Raw genomic sequence first — 20372 nt, 5'->3', positions numbered from 1 at the left:
GAGTCCCAGAACACTGCAAACCAGTAAAAGCTGACGTCCCTACCGCTCAATACCGAGACAGAGTAGGCCCATGGATAAATGTGGTGCACAAGACAATAGTAAATATGTCTTTTGTGACACTTCTTGGTTATACTCGAGTTTACTGAAGAGCCAGTGGATATACAGACAAGGGTCAGCCAAATAGCATGTCCTCGGACCTTCAAAAGAATCTCAGTGAGTCTCACCATAAAGCTACCAAAGAAGTTAAGCTATTACTTTACAAGAAAGCCCTCACATAAATATGCAATTGGTTAAAAAATGAGAAATAAGGGGTAGGAATCAGTGCTTGGTTTTGCAGTTAAGCAGGTTCAGGCACGAGAGGACTTGCCTGGGGCCTGTGCCATTTAATGTAGCCATGATCAATTTGGGAAATGGGGAGAGCTGTGAAATAACTGTTTGCTCATGTACTAAGTTATTCATATTAACTTAGTTATTCATATTCATAATTAAGTTTGCTGATGTACTAAGTTATTCAGGATACCAGAGAGGAGGTCCAGCTGCAAAGAACTATTAAAGGACTTCAAAATACTGAGTCACAAGGCGATAAAATGGCAGATTAAAATCAGTGCTGATAACATGCAGGAATAGAGAGTAAGAGCAGAATCAATATGCTGCAGAAGTGATGCATAAACCACAGCGACTTTCTGAGACAATCCTGTCTTTTCTTTTGATTTTTCCCCTTTCTGATTTTAACTACAAGAGAGTAGATAATATCTTTTCGCTCCCGTGCATGCACATCTATTAACTCTCTTTTTCAGACAGTTAGCGTAGCTGGAAAAAATTGCACTCACCTTCAGTAAAAACATCCAATGCTTCTGCTATGTTTCTCTGTGGAAGTATTTAGGGTAGCCATTAAAATACATTTCACACTTAAATTCAGCTTAGCTGGAAGTGCCTTCCTCACTTGGATATAGTGAGGAATGACATAGAAGAGGAGATCCAGGACTCCCATGGACATAAGAGAAGAGAAGGCATGTTTTCATGTTAAAAGTGATTCACCTCATTTGTATGGTATACAACTGAGGGGGAAAAATGTGGTCTTGTGGAGATGGATTTTTCTGATGTTCTTCTCTAACACTAGTATCACATTAACAGAGCAAAGTGAGGAATGATTAGTTCAGCAGTTTGTCTTAAGCACCCTGTAGAAATGGGTCTCACAGACTTACATAGCGTAGGGAAAACTCAGGCGGAGGCCAACATGAGAAACAAATTATTTGGATTCCTTTGAGTGGTTAAGTAACTATGACAGCACTGGTTAATCTCTGCAATGCCTAGTGTCGGATTTAACAGGAAAGGTTTAAAGATGCTTTGAAAAATTCCATTTGGAAATAAGGATACTTTGACATGAAAAACAGACAAACAAATAAAAAAAAAAAAACACCAAACTGCTGAAATCAGAGCATACAAACACGTTTTACTGTCAGTGCCAGCTGCTACTGCATCTCCCAGCTGCTCATTCCCTCCCTATTTCTCTGCCTCTGCTTGCCAGCACTAGGATGAGAAGAACTTGGGAAATTATGTGACTGGACAATAACCTCCCCCCACAACCCTCGCTGTTTTGAGACAGATTTAACAGAGTAACAGCAGGAATGCATGGGATGGGACAGCACAGCACAGAAAATGGCACAGACTTGGGTACACGCAACTAAAGCAGGATGGATGGGTAAATGTTAAACCTGCTGGATGTATAGCAACAGCCTTAATTGTTTTTCCATGGACCCCTTTGGCAAGGTGTGGAAGGACTGTAGACTTTTCAGTTTATAGTCTAATAAAGTAACTCCTTACCAGTCCTGTCTTTAAATAAATAATAATTTTTTTTAAAAAGAGTATTAATTTAATCAGGAGTAGTAAGGAGGCTCACTGTGTCACTGCCAATGGCTAATGAAACTTTAACCTTGCCCGTCAGGTTTTTCATTTTTCCTTCTCTTCTCTTCTCTTCTCTTCTCTTCTCTTCTCTTCTCTTCTCTTCTCTTCTCTTCTCTTCTCTTCTCTTCTCTTCTCTTCTCCTTTTCTCTTTCTTCTTTTCCTTTTCCTTGTCTTTTTTTTTTTTTTTTTTTTTTTTAAGAGAAGTTGCTAGAGTTGGCTTTGCTTTCCTAGAGGACAGCTAGTCTCTTGTAAGTAATACCCCATGAGAGAGCACATGCACAGAACACATTGCCTATGTTAAATGCATACTGAGGCTTCTCATGTCTGGTCCTGGAACGGGAGAAATCCCACAGCATTATTTCACTTGCATCTCATATGCATACGCGTGTCTGTGATGAGTACAAACAAGAACAGCTGTTTCCTTCAAAATCAGTTCAAGTCTCCAGGACTACTGACTCACTTTGTTATGACTGTAAAACAAGGATATGAATGAAGGTTTCTTACACCAGGGGAGACAACTGGACCCCTAGGAGTAGGAAGGGCTGCAACAATTAGAACTAAACTTGTTGGTCTTATTACAACTAATCTTTGTGCTCGGTGGAGTGCTATTTCTGGAATTTGCTGATTCAGCCTAAGTTCAGGCTGGAGTTGGATGTCACATGTTGGCAGGAATCCCCAGTCCCAGTCAGCCCAATGAGTCTGCCCCCAGATAATTTGCCTGGTAAGCCCCTGAGCACCTGAGAATTTGGAAGCCCCACCAACTCCCCTCCACAAGCCCAAACCCAAGCCTCTGAGAACAGCCAAAGCCTGAGCAGCCCCAGACCTCCAGCTTGTACCACTTGCAGAGAGCCCAGCAGGTGGGCTGACCTCGATCTAGACTCCAGAACTTTGACTTGCAGGGAAATTAGGAAGTGCCTTTTATTTTAAATCAGAGTAACAACGAATTTCAAATGATCAATGCCTTTTTATAAGCAAAATGATGTTTCCTTATCCAGATACAAGCAGAACTTGAAGAGCTTGGGAATTTTAGACCCTTCTGCCAGATTTAGACAGGAAGAAGTAAATAAAATATGTTTTTATATATCTGGGCAGGGCCATCTTTTGTGACAACATACAGCAAGATTAGCATTCTACTTTTCACAGAAATTCTGGTGAATAAATATACAAGCACACTGTATTTATTTATTTATTTATTATTTAATATCCAAATTCCAGAAAGTTTCCATTGAGAAATTCAAAGTTTTAAATAATATTCCAGTACAAAAATATAGTCCTTGAGATAAAAACTTCCGTACTACTACCTCCAAATAAATAAAATTACATCAGACACATTTAAATGATTCAGCACAAAAAAAATACAGAATTTCTTGAAATCAGTGAGTTGAAGTTAAGTCAGTGCAATAGAGTTAGTCACGTTTCCTGGAGTTGCTAAGTAGCCTGGCCTCCTGGTAACTTCAGTGCATAACAATAATTACCAGCTATTAACCATCAATTCCCTAGTTCAGAAAAGTGCTTAAGCATTTGCTTATCTTTAAGCATGTCTGTTTTCTTAAGTTGGATTTAGATATGCTTAGAAGTAAGCAGATGTGAATATGTTTTTATGAGTACAGAAACTTCCTCATATTGCTGCTTGCATCTCCATGACAAACAGATGAATGATGAGACTAATCTTACAACATGCCTGCTCAAGACAGCACCAGATGGAAAGCTGAGTATCATATCATGTCATTTCAGGATTTCCATATGGAAACTGGGTAAACGTTGCCTCATTCTGTATTTTCAGGTCAACAAACATAAAACAGATAGACAGGATTTTAAGACAAAGTCATTTCTTATATATTAGTAGGAGGTATAAATACTTTGATCGGTGTTTCTTTATAAATAATTCTTTAAAATACTTAAATATTAATAAATAAATGTATAAAAACTCAATAAAAAGACTGAAATAAAAAAAAATGTTCATCATAACAAAATTTGCACAATAACTCAGAACTAAAGGGCATATGATGTCATTAGCATCTGCACCTCCACTGAGACTGGCTCCTTTTCCTTTTGTGAGAAGTTGAAGTCTCCACCAGTTTTTGTAAGACAATGAACAGCTCATTCACAGCTTTACGTTGAATTTTCAAGTCAGTCATCTGTTATAAGTGAGAAACAAACAGAATGAAGGTCATGCCAGAGCTATAATTATTTACAGATCATCGTCCTACAGGCTACACTGCTACCAGGGTAAACCAGATGGACATCTGCAGTTTCCATTTACTCTACTACTTAATTCCTACAAAAAAGAGCTACTTTGTCACAGATTTTTTGTTTTCCGCTTTCTATGCTGCCTTGCAACATGCCACAGACAGCCATATTCGGTGAAACAGAGCTACTCTACAGTTACTGCAATGATATAGGAGTTACTCACAAGCAGCTAACTACACTGGGGTATTGGCTCTGGACTTCTGCCGAGGTTGATGGTTCGTGCCATTGGCACTCACTTGATAAGCCAAGTGCCTCCAAAGCCTGTGGAGGCATGCTGTAGCGGGCACAACTTTCCCACCCAATTTCTAAACCACAAACTGCTGTGTCAGTGGCAGTTCTGGTGGGCAGACGATGCAGCCGCGCTGCCAGCACCTCTGTGCCAGACGTCGGCAAGAGCCGGGGAAGGCAGCCCCCGCGTTAACACCCCACACCACAGACCCGCAGCAGCCCCTGCAGCTGGAAACATTAGGTTTTCCAGTGTGAAGTGAGCCAGACGGGGCTTACCAGATGGGTTACTGAACCATTATTGTCTTGAGTCACACTCAAATCTCAAATGGAAAATATAGTGTCATAAGCCTTGGAGGCAGAGGAAGAGCCTTACCTGAAGTTTTGCTATGTCCATGAGGTCTTTTACTTTCTTGGAGCTGTCAGGAAGGCTGTTTTTCAGAGTATGGAGCTCCTCGGCTATGTGCCTGACGTGCGCCTTTGACTTGTCAATGTTTTCAAACATTTCCAAGTACATGGAAATAATCTGGCTCAGGATGATCCTTTTTTCATTTCTCTGTTGAAAAATACAGTCAGTAAGAAAAGTCCATAAGGGCCCATCAGCAAGAAGATGAACGAAGCTAAAACACTGCATGCAGGCGTTCTCACTGCCATTTGAAACAGAGTGATAAAGAAGCTACTGCAGCTCCTCTCCCGGGCTTGGCTGTACCTCAGGATCTGTTCATGGTGCAGTGTAAAGCACCTTGGCCCTTATGGGAAGTATTTTTATGAGGATTGTTTTCTCATTTCCAAGCTACCGAAGCAGCCTGTGCTCGTGTTTGTTCTACCCCAGCTGGTTACGCTGGCCCTGGGAGCTGCTTTGTACCAGAAGTGCCCCGCAAAGCACCTGAGATGCTTTGTCATATCTGGTTCTGACTCACCTCTGTCCAGTTCGAGAGTTTCTCTGTGAAAATAGGTCCACCATCAGCTACATCTGAATGACTGGAGTTCTGCAACAAAGAATAAACATATCTGTTATACAAACAATACTTATCACAAGGCAAATTTGCATTCTCTGTTCACATGAGCAGTAAAAACCAGAGAGACGTGATTTTTGCACCCCTGTCTACTACAGTGAAGCTATTACAACGCTTTCACTTCACTAAGCGCCAAATCGGATTGGATGACTGCCTAGTACCAGAAATGGCATTTAGTCTGCTTTTCAATGCCTTCTCCTGCTATAACTCATCTGAAGAGAGACATTTAGCACCATCTATTTTACCAAATGCTCCTTGCGACTTTTGCTATTGGCAGCTGAAAATTAAACTCCATAAGCACGGCGGCTGGCTAGCAAATTGTCAGATATGATCTTGGCATGTTTTCTGGTAAGCCGAAGTCCGCCAGTATGCAGTCTGTAGCCTTGAATTTATCCAGTCTTACTAAAATCGCATATGGAACAAGAACAAATCCACTTTACTATAAAACTACAGAACTGGAGAATAGCTCAGTAGCACACAGTCAGGAGTGGGGATATACAGGGGTAGTGCACTACTGAGGCTTGCAGGGACAGACTTTAACCATGAGTTGTTAGCCACGCACTGTGGTAGATTCTAGGAAACAAAGAGCAATATAATTCTCCAACCAAGGAGAGGTAAACTGAATCATTTCCTCTTCTGTGTGTGTCTTTTTTTTTTTTTCTCTTCTTTTTTGTATACAACAGTCACTATTTCCTTTTTTGTCTGCTCAGTAATTTAAATACAGTGAGTGCAAAGGCTGACAGAAACCTGGTAGGCTGATTGGCTCCCCATGCTGAGCACATTGCCCGGTCTTGTTTTGCTCTTCTTCTTAAAGGTTGGGAGCACCTGCCGTGGACCGGAGTTTTTAATGTCAGTGCAAGAAGCTCACCACAGTTCAGGATCTCTCCGGCAGAGTTACTTATATTCTAGTGAGAACCTCTCTGATCTATGCTAATGACAAATTTAAGATATAAGGCCAATTTTACATCCGGTTTCCTTGCAATTTGTAAACACTGAAGTAGCACACTAGGCTTCTTTGTGTGATACTCTAAGGTGATTCTTTGACTATTAAATTTCAACCTTCATATGCACAAAATTCTAACAAAATCAGAGCTGGAAATTGGAGCAGGCTTTTGCAGTTGTTTTCATGCATTTAAGGAAAAAACAAAAATATATTTAGAATAAAAGCTGTTAATTAGAAGTTATTCTATTGTGGATCTGTTATCTCTATGACTAACCCCAGCTGAAGTCAACTGTGAGGTACTTTAATGCCTCCTAGATGAAGGTAGATGAATTAACATTACAGTTTGGGATTTACGAAAATTCTGTATGAAAAGAAGTGATATCATGCCAGATAACATTCACATGCTGGATCATAGTCACAGACGTGGAAGCAGAATGGCTGAAGGGTGAAAAAGAATAAGCAGTAGGAACCATCTTTGGGCAGCACACTATTGCTAAATAATAAGTACCAGATGCATTTGTTAGAACAAAATTTTTTCTCCATTTTTGTTTATATTGCTACTAAATCCCCCATTAACATTACTAACCTGAAACCAAAAAAGCGTAAGTAAATTGTATCGGAATAGAACTGAACCAAGATTCATTCATTCATCATAAATTGCATTAATATTTCTTGTTATAAAACATTCCATGTAATCAAAGGCTGAATGGAGCTAGGAGAAGCTCTTGTGAAAGGAAAAGTGCCCATGAAATAAATGTCAATTATTACATTAACCTATGACTATTGAAAAACTGAATCATGTTAGTGAAAGAGATTAGAAAAAACCAAAGAAATCATCCACATTCTTGTTTTAAAAAAGTTATAGCCAAAAACTTTGTTCCATGGTTACCCTCTATTGGTACACATTGAGTATGTCAAGCTGTGCTTAAGTCTGGACAATAGCTAAAGTACAAGCAGAAGGAGAAGAGAAATGCAGTAGAAGACCATACTTACAAAGTCAGCTTTCAGTTGGTCTATATCATTTTGAAGTTGAGCAAGAAATGAGCTATTTCCAAAACGTCCGAAATAAATCATGACGACAGACAGAACAAAGAAGCTGTAGGTCTGGCAAGTCATTTTCTTGGTGATGGCTCAGTTAAAATGCTCAGATGGGAGATGTCAGTTCTAAGAGCGGTGAACTTCAACTTCTAATAGTTAAATCTTCTATTAGAAGAAAGCAGACGAATGAACTTCATCTGCTTGTCAGTGGTATTTATACCTGGTCTTGAAATTTTTTATTTCGTCATCGCAGGCTGTGTATATTTAGCCAAGATAGTGTTAGATAAGAACTCTTCGTTTTTGGCTAATCGAGGGAATCCCTCGAAAGCATCTTTCTTAAAGCTTGGTCCTGGAAAAATTTTCAGTGGTTCGTCAATGGGTAACATTTACGTGGCAGATTCTGAAGTTTCTTTTACACGTGGTTGGGGAAAAGGGGGAAATTATGACACTGATTAAGGAGTATGCATTGTGGCTCAAGCCTATTCTTACAAGCTATCTGAAAAAAATCACACCGTGTGGTTAAGGGGTCAGTATAACAGTCAGCTCATTTCTGGTATTCTTTTAAAGTAACCACTGAGATTACCATGGCATTCTTCAGAGTCACTTAGAGATGTAAATGTTCTCCCTATTGCTGTCCTTTCATGAAACACTATTTGCATTCTTTCCATAGTCTGAAGTGCATTTTTGCTGCTTTCTCATTCTTCACCTGCGGATTCGAAATAGACTCACGGGAAATGAGGTTCCAGCATGGATGCAATGCTGCATTATATTAAATTCCTCTATGGTTGTCTACTATCTGCAAGAGCAGAGTATTTGGTACTTAAGACGCTCATTTCAGCTTGGCAATAATTGAAGTTTCCCACCTGCCCATTCATTTGCACTTATGCATATAGAACATGAAAAAAGAAAAATATGGATGAAAAAAAGCCCAGCTGAAGAAGACAGACAGGCTGGTCTCCAAGTGCATATAGACCCTGGAAACAACTGTATTGAGGATAGTTGGGGAAAAGGTTTTTGTATAGAAACAGAACTCTACTTTGATGGATATCATGGTAAAACAACTTACTGTGAAGAGTCTTAAGAAGAAACCAGAGAAATTTTAAGCTGTAGTATATGAATGCAGGGTAGGCAGGAGCCCACAAGGGAAAGAAAGAAGGAGCCTACAGGGAAAAAGAAAAGAGAGAGGATCAGGAAGAAGTCTCACATGTGGGCTCTGTTCACACATGCTGCAGTGGAGGATGTCTGTAGCTCATCAGAAACAGATAGGTATGGTTTGAGCTCTCCACCACAGTCCCAAATGGCTCTTTGAATGTTCTTTGCAAGAAACTGGTCCCCTCCCCAGCAGTGCCTCCTATCTCAGCAAACGACCACTAACTCCATCAACAGGTTTTCATCTGCAGCTTGAAGGAGGACCTCCGTATATGGAATAGGTCTAGGCTACTACTACCATTGCAAACAGAATTGCCATTTTGCACAGACAAGAACTGAATTTCACCAGCAATCACAGGCCCCAAAGCCACATGCTAAAACTCCCTGGGAATAGCAGTGCAGACACAGCACGCATATTGCAACAGGTGCAGTACTGCACAAAAATTGTAATCTGCTTGGGGTAGTAGCACTATGCAATGCCCACCTGTGTTTTATTTTAGGATATTACAACTGAACAAGCAATAACTTAATTGCCGGAAATGTTGGCATAGAGGTGAGGCGATAATGCTATTCAAGGATGCTTCAAAGCACTGTAATAAAGTGCAAAGTCATCTTATCTGCCCATGGCATCACATCTACCTGTCTTTTAAATATTTTCAGGGATGGTGACAAAGTGGAGATCCCAACGAGATTCAAAGTTGACTCACAATTCGAAGTAGATTCACAAATGTCGGCACAATGAACAAACCTATTGGTGGTGTTGAAACATCTGGATTGCTTTGCAAGGCAAGCACAGTCAAATGGCATGTTGTGGCACAGCTAAATGTAGTTTTATACATACAGGAAAACCAAGCATATTTTACAAGATGGGAGACATGCTGAGGCACGTCAACTAGCCAAGAGCTTATGGAGCAATTCTTTGGCAAAGTGTTGGAAGGGAGATGTCAAGTGGCAGAAGGAAAACGATTCCTGTTACATGTGGCACTCTTTTTGCTGTCAGAAATACACAACTGGAAGAAGGGCTGGGTCATCAAGCCTGATTTTTGCCATTACAGGTCCTAATTTGAGCAGTGCTTTTCTGTTGAATTGCTAGTGAATGTGCAAAGAAGAGCTGCAAGTAAGAAGTTTGGCGGAGATTCTTTACTAAAACAGCTCAGTCTTCTTAACATGTTGAGGACAAATCACAACACAACTGAACACAACTAATTGCTGTAATTACCCAGCCAGACCAAAGATGTACTTCCAGGAGTTGAAAGATTAAGTCAGTAACACTGCCCTCCTCTGCAGAGAGCCATCCACCCAGAGTGACTGCGCTGGGTTAGACTGCCTTGTTAAACCTGTCAGACATGCAGCTCATCCGCAGCCAGCTGCACCTCTCAGGTGACCTCCCTTTGGTCTCCCGTTACTGAACAGAAACTTTCTACTAAACTTTTAAGAATAACAGGAGGATGAAATATCAGAAAGAAAAGATTTTTCCAACTCACATTTTGTAGATACTGGTTAAAGTTTTGGGGGTTTAAATGGCTAATTTTATCACTAGAACTCCTCACCTTTCAGAGAGGGCCTCTGTCAGGCATCTAATTTTGTAGATAAGAAAATGGAAGCACAGTGCAATTGGATAATTCATGATCATTCAGCATCTAGGAAAGACAAATCTAGGAACACAAACAGGGTCTCTCAGTCCCATCGTGGTCATTTGCTTCCTAAGCATCACTGCAAGTATTATATCATAAACTGACATAAGAAATTAAGCAAAGACCAAAGAAGAAGAAAGCCATGGTGTCCGGCTCTGTCATGCTATCTTCTGAGTGCAGGTCTGACTTGCAGGTCTGACTTACAGGTCTCCTTTCCTGCCTGTGGAGGCTAGATTCAGGCCTTCTACTCATCACCACATTCAAATTCTCACACAAACGGTTGAGTGTTCTGTGATAAATCGTCAGCTGGTGACAGGACAGAAAATCCTATATTTCTAATACATAAATATAGGATCACATTTCTAAATGCTTTACATTTGAATAAATGGCACCATGCTCAACTCATAATCATAGAATCATAGAATAGTTTGGGTTGTAAGGGACCTTTAAAGGTCATCTAGTCCAACCTCCCCTGCAATAAGCTGGGACATCTTCAACTAGGTCAGGTTGCTCAGAGCCCCGTCCAACCTGACCTTGAATGTTTCCAGGGATGGGGCATCTACCACCTCCCTGGGCAACCTGTTCCAGTGTTTCACCACCGTCATTGTAACAAATTTCTGCCTTATATCTAGTCTGAATCTTCCCTGGTTTAGTTTAAAGCCATTACCCCTTGTCCTATCGCAACAGGCCCTGCTAAAAAGTTTGTCCCCATCTTTCCTGTAGGCCTCCTTTAAGTACTGGAAGGCTGCTATAGGATCTCCCCGGAGCCTTCTCTTCTCCAGGCTGAACAACCCCAAATCTCTCAGCCTGTCCTCATAGGAGAGGTGCTCCATTCCTCCGACCATTTTCATGGCCCTCCTCTGGACCTGCTCCAACAGGCCCATGCCTTTCCTGTGCTGAGGGCTCCATAGCTGGACACAGTACTCCAGGTGGAGAGTTCTCTTCCCCGTGATGTTTTCTTCTAGTGACACACAACATAATTTCTCTCCAAATAATTTGAAACTAGGCAACAGCCTACAACAGATGGTCAGAGTGTGAGGGTCTTGAGTGTTAGGGGTCCTGCGCCCCTCCCAGCCCTGTCTGCTTCCCATTCCACCCAAAAGCGATTAAACGGATCACCATTGTCTTGTTACCCAAGAGCAATCAACAGTCAGGTTGTAACGAAGGCTCAAGTTCAGATGGCTCTTCTGCACTGCCTTCCCTGAGCATCAACACGGTTACAAACAAAATAGGGGATATCCTGCAAATATCTCCTCTTTACTAGACAGAAGCCAGGGCCTAAGAGTATCCAATTTTTTATCCGTGTTCCTTAGTAGATATCTCTTCAGTGCATACTGGAGGGCACTGAACAGTCAGCACTAACACCAGCCCTTAGCCTGAGCAAAGTCCTAATCAAACTGAAAGAGATGCCAGAATAGCATTGAGAAATCCTGTGCCGCACAGAATTGGAGTAGTCCTTCTGTGTGCCTCCATAGTCACAGCTGGACTGTCATCTGTTCCAAACGCAGTAGGAAATGAAACCAAGGCATTTTTTTCATTTTTCTGCCTGGAAGTCATCTGACTCTTCATGCAAAGCAGAGGTTTCACACCCTTCTGTTCATACACCACCTTACACTAACTACCCAATGATGTCCTTGCAAAGTCATGTCAAATTTCACTATGACCACTGATTAAAGGTTTTTTCCTTTCATTTTTTGTTTTATGCATAATCCTCAGCATGCTGGCTGAGTGGTTAGCAAGGAACTGCCTTTACCAGCCCAGCAGATCTCTGCCAGGCTTTCGTTTCTGTAAAACTCGGTGGCTTTCTCTATTACCACTGTGCAAGGAAAGCAGCTCAGGGCTGGAAAACCCTCTCTGAGTTGTAATTCTGACTTTACATCACACTTCAGCTCTTTGCCTCCCTTTCCTATAAAGCAGCAGAATAATTCCTTCAGTTCCGCCTTCACAGTGCTCAGGGGGGTAAGGGGTTTAAGTGATTAAAGTTTCCATTCACCTTGTACCAGTGCTACGTAATTACTAAATATTGTTATTCACGTTACCAGTATCTGCAAAGTATATGTCTTGATAATCAGGCTTTGTGACTTTGCAACTGACCCTTACGAGCACGTTGTAAGACTAACATTTTTCCCTTCTACACAAAAACCCACAACTCTCCTACAGATATGGGTATGTTTCATTAGTGCTTCTTATAGTGGAGGACGTAGCTGTCTACTTCTGGGGACCATCAGATCTCTGTGATTTAGAGGGTGTTTCCAATGATGGTTAGGGATAATGCTAGCACAAGACAGCTACTTTGTTTCTTAAGAAAAAAAATTTGGGGCAGGAGGAAGTTCTGAAATTCTCAAAATGAACTGGTTTGTTATTTTTCTAAAAAAAATATTCTACCCTGCCCGTTCCAAGTCCTTTTTGGAAATGCTGCTGTTTGAGAGAAGTGGAAAACCAGGTTGTACCATCTGAAACATGACACAAGGCCTCCTTTGGCCTCCATTACGTACTCTTGTCTGTACGAAATCAGCAATGGGAAAATGTATCTTATTGATCCCTCTTTCCACTCACAAAATTTCTCACACATATTAGCTGCCAAGGCTTCCAAAGAAAGGGAATGAACAGGAAACTAACACCTGTGTGGTTAGATACTGGGAGAGATAGTTTTCCTCATAGATAATGAGCTGATGGGAACACCTTTAAGTGATTAGCGTGTAAGTTCAAAATTATTAAAATCATATTGCCTCGACTGACACAAGGCATCTGTTTCCTACTTCCCTTCAGAATTTCAATTTGGTAACCCCATGCAGGATGGAAAAAAGTTTATAGGTTGGGAAAAGCTTTCCCCACAAAACATTAATTATTACTTTCTGAGGTAGTAAGAGGAAATAGTTCCCTCCTCATGGTCTGAGGTCTCCTCTACCCTTTAAGCTTTTGCCTTGCCCGGGAAGAAGAGGATAGCTGTGAGTGGCTGTTCCGGGCTGACCTTTCTCACACACTGTTGTGGGCTTTTTGACCGCTCCTAACAGTATGACTGTCAGCTCTGTACTGTCTAGAGACTCCAGTAATAGCATAATATGAATAGTCAGGAATTAAAATAATTTTCTGGAGCATATGGAGATGATAACAAATATTTTTCTCAGAATATTTGTCCTCATTAACAGCAGTTAATGTCCCTGTTTATAAAAATGAGCATAATGCTGTGTCCCTTCCCTTTCCTTGAAAGACTGTTGAACTGATGTGTATGAGGAATTCTGAGATTGGAAAGAGGGACCTATAACATGTATTTTCTTATTGCTGATTGTGCATGGACAGCAATATGCAATGAAGACCAAAGGGTCCTCCTTGTTTCTTGTGCCATATTTCAGGTTGGTACAAAATGGTTTTCCAGTCTGCATGAATGAACAATTAAGAAACTACAAGCTACCAGTTGGAGCTAACCATAAGAAAAGCAGGTGCAATTCTAAAATGCTATTTTTCTTATAGAAAATTATAGAAAACAATGATGGCATGGTAGAAGACAGTGATGGACAAACATAGTGTGTAGTTTTACTCTATGCTTCTATTGCTTGGAGTCTTTTCATGTGTTCAGCTCCTGATTAAAATCTATTATCCATAAAATAGAATAAAATTCCAAATCTTATTCAATTTTAGTTTAAGCCCATAACAACGGAAAAGCAGCACAACTGTGGGCACAACAGCAGCCCAAAGTATGGCTGATGTTGCATAAAATACCTCCTGTGCTATAACCACAGAGTGTCTACGGGTATTTCCACATAAAACCTTTCATTTTCATCAGCTTTTCTTCATTCTTCCAAGAAGAATAAAACACTTACTCTTGAAAAATTTCTATTTTCAACACCATAATATCCTTTGGAGGTACTGCAGGTTCTGAGCATTATATCATGAATCTTACAGTATTTTTCTCCCTTAAATTCCCAGCTGCTTGTCTTAAGTGATTTCATGAATCTCAGGGTTTATTTTAGAGTTTTGGGGTTGGGATTTCTTTCTAATCACTGTTTAATCATCATGGTTGCAGGGAAAAGATTGAAAACAAGAACTTCTAAAAGCGTAATAAGGCAAATAGAAAAAAATATTATTGAAACGTAATTGTTTCAAGGTTCTTCCTAAATACCTTTAAAATACTTCTGCCTTGGCTTTGTAGGCGCTAGCAGCACCTACAACATTCATATTGCTGATTTTCAACGTTAACCAGGCATTTTTATCAATCTAGTCCTATCAATACAACATATTGACTTCAGATAAGGGACTTTGTGCCTTAGTGGGTGTAAAGTCTTCTACAAAACAAGATATATTTTAGTAAAATAGTTCTCCCCAAAGTGATCTTCCAGGGTTTTCTAATCCTTCCCTAATAGTCCTGTTTTTCATAACACCAGCATGCTAGTATTTCCATAACCTTTTCCACAAGGATTTCCATTTTTTATAAGGTAACATTTGAATTCACTTTAAGAGAATTAATTCATTAAGAAAACAATTCCACTGTAATTTGGGCTGACTGTTCTGCCGTGCTGACTTTCTGCTGTTTCCTGTGAGTATATATGCATATGTCTACCTTTGCTGTACATTATTAGGTAGAAAAAACATCACTTGTTTTGCTCACAGGGTCTTTTCCCGACTCCCAGTACATGAGAGTAGGTTTTCCTCTATACATTAACTCTCCATGCAGAGACCTCTGGTATTTTCACAGTCTGCTAATCAGTTTCATTTTCATAGGGTCAGATCCATCTTCAAAAAAAGCCAAAATGACGTCTGAACTTCTGCATCCAGGTATCTGCACCTTTTGAAAAAGACCATGTTATTTTGAAAGAGAGAAGACCAAAGGATGCTTGTCTGGGATCGGCTGTTAGTTTCTGTATGTACTGGGTGAATCCAGTTAGTGATCTCCATTGACCTCGGTCAGAGGCCAGCTTGCAACCTCCTGAAACTGCACAGACTCTGCTGGAAATTCGCTGCGGATTGATAACATTGGAAATCATAGCCCACTCCACCCCATCCCCCATACACACCCCGGTCAACACAATTCTTTCCATACATTCTCAATACTATATCCAAATGGTACTTTTCAGTCTTTCAACCTGTCGGTGAGCCAGCCCCACTCATCTTCCTTCCATTATGTTTACCGAATTTTCTCCACGTGTTGGGTTTTGTGATTCATTGCTTCTCCTTATGTTGATTTTCTGCATTGTGAGCTTTTATTTGCGTTGGAGGTTTTTGGTCATTCAAGTTTTCATTGTACAGTTGCATTTGTTTTCACAGTTTAAATACCTTTCTCGTACAGACACATTTATTGTTGGAAATGAATACTCATATTTAAATTTGCAGGAAAACACTAGTGAAAGCAATCCTGAAATGCTTTAATTTCTTACTGAATACTCTAAGTTGAAATGTGAGCATTTGGGGTGAAAATCTGATCATTTTCATGTTATTCTTTACACAATTTATAATAGTTAAATATCAGGTATGTACATGCAAACATAAGTGTGTAGGTGTGGGCATATGTTGGAGGCTAATTCAATGATCTATTTCAAACATATCCATGAAGTGTTTCAAACCAACCTACAGAGTGGGCATTTTTTGTCATAACCATTTGGAAACATCCACAGGAGGTTTCCTAGCAGCACTCTGCTGCACGATGGAATCCTTTCTTCTAAACCAATCCAGGAGGCAGTTTGGTGGGGATTCCCCTTGCCCGCCATTCTCTTTAGTGCCATTCATAACTGTGTGACTAAGCAAACCAGTCATCCTTACTCACAGAAAAAAAAGTAAACCAGTATGCAGATTTGGTCCTACCTGTTTCTGTCCTGCCTCCAGAACACTTAGGAGCACACCAGAAAACCAGGCGTACAAGCAATCCATCCACAGATGACATTTTACTTAGAACTGGACTTCTTGAGGCCAATTTGCTGCAAAGACTCTCCAGTTAGATTCAGAATTTAAAGTGAAAGGAAAAATATGCAAGACCTTTCCTTTTGAGTAGTTAAAAATCTGAAGAAATGCTTCACACCCTAAGTACATTTCCTCTTCATCTCTACAGGAAATAAGGCTGTCTATAGAAGAGCTACTGCAGGTCGAGTATAGATGCACTTTATTTTAAAGTCACATATCTTCTTTTTGCAAAGGTCTGGACCAACAACTATGAAGTGCTCTGAATGGACACCCTTTAGTCAGCTTTAGGTGATGTAAAGATTTAATTAGTTAACAATAAATACTTAAAAGACCAAGAAATGACAGAACTTTGTTTGTGTTGCATTTTTTTGAAGAGGCTAAAGAGTCTCTGCCCCCATACTAACATCAATCAAGTTTCTGAAAAGACAAAAAAAAACCCAAACAAATGTTGGAGAAGAACAAAATACAATCTCAAGTAGTATGCTTTAAAGTAACCAAAACGTAAGTACCATGGCAGCTTGGCTTGCTAATCTTTTTTCCTAAGGAAGCGAAACTTATGCAGTTTCTCTAGCTGTCAGTTCCTTCCTCGTCAGTAACTTTTGAACAGAGTCAGCAATTTGATTCAAATTTGAGGCAGTCAGCTCTCACAGCTAATTTAGCCCCTGCCACTTTCATTAAAATTGGCAGCTGAACAACAGCAAGATTGTTCTTCTAATCATGGACGACATGTTGATATTTTAAAGTGTCTATATGAATTCTTTACTGTAAGGAAGAGAACAGCTTTCCTAACTGAACTATTTGATTGTTGTGAAAGCATATTCATCAATTACTCAAGAGTTAGTTAATATCTAGGAAAGTCTATATGGCAGTTATGACAAACTTCCAAAACTTATGAAAAAGTTATGAAAGGAGCATTACCCTCCCACTTACACTAATCTTATTGTTTCATATTAAAGTGTATAGCGCTCTGGACTCTTACTTCATCCTTCTTCAATACCTCTGGTTTGCCACATCAGCCTATCCTGTGCATATCTGTGCAGCAAAGTTGAAGGAGAAGCTGTAGCATGTGCTACCATATCTAGGGTTGTTTTATTTTAATCTAGCTAGTGTGGATAGCAGTAGCAGAGGAGCTGTGACACACCAGGCTTTAGCTGTGTAGTACTATCTCTAGATACACAAGCTGAATTTCAACTGCAAAGGGCTCAGAGTTCAGGCACACCAACTCTGGTTTCCATCAGCACACTTGAAATGCTCTCCCATTTTCATAAGAGATTTTTCTTTGGTAAAACCAGCAATTCTGGTTCTAGAGTTGCTAAAATAATACCCAAAGAAATTTTAGATTAGCTAATAATTTTTTTCCCTCCCATATAAAGTAAAGTAGCATATTAGTGAGATCTTCTACATTAGTGTGCCATTTGTTCTATGCATGGGAATTTAAAAGCAGTCTCCTGATCATCCCCACTCACTGTACTTTGGGTTGCACTTGGGACGTGTCTTGGAGCCTGTAAAAAAAGGGTTCCTTTCAGATAAAATAAAAGTGGAAGATGTTTTCAGAAATTCACTTGATATTCTCCAATTGTTAAGAGGAGTTCAGGCCACAGGACCAGACTAGAGCTAGTTCAAAATAAACTCAAAACAAATGTAGTGTGGAGGCTGGGTCCTCAATGCCAGTTCTTTTAACTTACAAATATGCTCCTATAGCACTGCTCCTTTTGCTAATGAAGGCACAAGGTATCTTGTAACAATTTCTGAGATCTTATTTGAAAAGTTTAAGGACCAAGGTTGAATGGTCTAAGCAAAAGAAAGCAGGAAATTAAAATGTTGTTTGTACTAGGCCCTGAACCAGAATAATCAGGCACAAGTAGGCAGATAAATATTTGTGGAAGAAGCAGTTAAATATTTAAAAGTATTCAGGAATCTTCTCATACCTGGGCACACATGGAAAACTACTTAAAAAAACCCTTTAATTTCTGGCGTTGCATCTTGAATTACACTCAAAAGAGGCTGTGGTGGGATGCATGAGTTCCTCCTCTCCTTTCAAGGAAAGTTTTGCAGGAACTTTATGTCAAGGAGTCAGCGATAATGAAGTGTTGATTAGCTGAAGTAGAAATGGATTCACATCGTTTTCCAAGTCACCTTGAATCACAAGTTTGCTTTGTTGATACTCACAGGCTTAGGAAGTCTGTAGGTCTTAGAGTAACTCCAGAAGTGCTGCAGAAATAATAAAAATTAAATAGTGAAGTATCAGACATGCCTAGAGCACAGACAACAAAGTTTAGGAAAAGAAGGGGTGACGAAGAAATTTTGTATGTCACAGAAGGAATCAATAGTCAAAATTGTCAAAATGTCTGAAGGCATATCTTGGGGGAAACAAAATGGGGCTGGGTAAAATATCATAGTAAAACACATTCCTCTGGACTCATATAAACTGTGTGCCATCCAATCCCCTGGTTGGATAAAGATAAAATATCATAAAATACAGTATGACTGAGAAGGTAAGTACTACTGGGAAATGTATCATTATGGTAGATGTTAATTCTCTGCATAAGACTGGATGTTGTTACATGAGTTACGACTTTTTCAGTTAAACAATGATAACTTCAAAAAGAAGCATTTTGAGAAGTTAGAGAAACTAAGCACTGGGTCTGAAGGTAAAAGTAAACATGAAGCAAGATTGGAGTTTCTGCAACTCAAAAGTGCAGAATTATTTAGAATTTGCCTCAAAATTAAAGAAGAAAAATATGACAGACAGCAGTGTAGGTCTGCTGAAGAGGACCTGGAAGTGCTGGTGGACAGCTGAAAGTAAGTGGATTTCTTCTTTGCAGCAGCAAAGGCCAACTGTATCCTGGGCTGCATCAGCAAACCTACAGCCAGCAGGTCCTGGGATGTCCTCTCTGCTTGCCACTTGTCAGGCCACACTCAATATAGTAAATCCAGCTTTGATTCCCCCAGCTCAAGAGACACTGAAAAACAGGAGAAGGTTCATACAATGGCCTCCGATATGATTAGAGGATTGGAGACCTCTACTTATGAAGAAAGAATGAAGGAATTGAGTTTGTCCAGCCACAAGGTGAGAAGGTTCAGAGGTATCTAACCACAGTCTTCCACTACCCAAAAAGTAGTTACAGAGAAGAAGGAGGTAGTCTTTTCACACAGATGCATGGTGAAAGGACAAGGTGCAACAGGCTCAAGTTGCTTCAGGGGAATCTTCAGCCTCAGACAAATTAAACATCAGAGTAGGTTGCCCAAAGAAGTGGCAGAACCTACCTTTAAATGTTCAACACTGTGCTTGACAAGGCCCCACATAACTTAACCCAAGGCCCCACTTATAGCAGAAGGTTGGACCAGGTATCTCCAGGGCTCCCTTTCAATCTGGGCTTTTCTGTGACCCTATTGTGATGAGAGCAGCCAACCCAACCACCTCCTCAAGAATAGCAGGAACATAGCAGGGCTCTGAGGGGCAGAAAGAAGGACTGATCAGCAGTGATAACTGCATCTTGAATGTCAAAAAGGGGTGCAAAAAACATCCAAAATTCACACTAAATCAGTCCACATAAAAACAGATGTAGAAAAACAACAAATCATGTCAGCATCATGTAAACAAGAGGAGCACAAGGAAAGAAGTGAGGCTGGCATAGGTTAAGACTGGGATGGATGATTGTATACATTGTAGCCAAAAAATTAAACAGACAATTCATCTCAATTTTTAATATGGATGGGGACATTAAGAGGCATTGGTGAATGTAGTAGGTGAGCAAGATGATTTTGAGAGATGCTGACACAGAACATGGAAGCAAAGATGACTGATAGCAACAGGAATGGAAATTATCTCCTCTAAGGCAAAACCAGAAGTGAGAAGGTAGAGATAAAGGTTCTCCCATCAAGGAAACAAACCAAACAAATGGGCACATAAATATGCAGTTGCCGTAGGGAGAAACTTTAATCAATCTATCAAATTAGTGGTAGTGTTTTCAGATTGGAGAATAGCAAGTGCAATAGCTGTCATTAAGAAAGGGAGAAATAGCAAGCAAGGCAGAAAGAGACATGTTACCTGACAAGAGTGGTGTGCAAGGTTTTAGAAAAAATTATGAAATAATCAACCATTAAAGACAAGGAGGGGAAAGAATAAAACAGAGCCTGGGTTCAATCAAAGGCAGACTAAAGCAAGAAGAACTTGATTTACTTGAGGATGGAATTAATAAAATAGGGAGAAATGTGACTGTGCAAGTGCCAGTCCAGGTGTATGGCTTTAGTCAGAAGAAGCTGGGAGGGCACCTTTGGAGGAGGAGAACAACCCCATGGTGCCACTTTTCATCACAG

The 20372-nt window shown here is 40.2% G+C and overlaps 1 protein-coding gene across 2 annotated transcripts; it reads right to left on the bottom strand.

The window, feature by feature from the left end:
- Window positions 1-3908: 3908 nt before the first annotated feature.
- IFNG (interferon gamma) lies at window positions 3909-16084 on the bottom strand. 2 transcript variants are annotated; one of them, XM_063324041.1, is made up of 4 exons: window positions 15957-16084; window positions 5301-5369; window positions 4757-4936; window positions 3909-4043 (listed from the first exon to the last, which is right to left on the bottom strand). In XM_063324041.1, exons 1-4 carry the CDS (start codon window positions 16020-16022, stop codon window positions 3918-3920), a joined length of 441 nt encoding a protein of 146 aa, XP_063180111.1. In that variant the 5' UTR covers window positions 16023-16084; the 3' UTR covers window positions 3909-3917. The 2 variants fall into 2 exon arrangements, with proteins under 2 accessions (XP_063180111.1, XP_063180104.1); XM_063324034.1 differs by lacking the exon at window positions 15957-16084 and adding an exon at window positions 7333-7455.
- Window positions 16085-20372: the final 4288 nt, after the last annotated feature.

The sequence above is a fragment of the Chroicocephalus ridibundus genome, chromosome 1, assembly GCF_963924245.1.
Source record: "Chroicocephalus ridibundus chromosome 1, bChrRid1.1, whole genome shotgun sequence".
NCBI lineage: Eukaryota > Metazoa > Chordata > Aves > Charadriiformes > Laridae > Chroicocephalus > Chroicocephalus ridibundus.
This window is presented reverse-complemented; position numbering and strand designations above follow the sequence as displayed.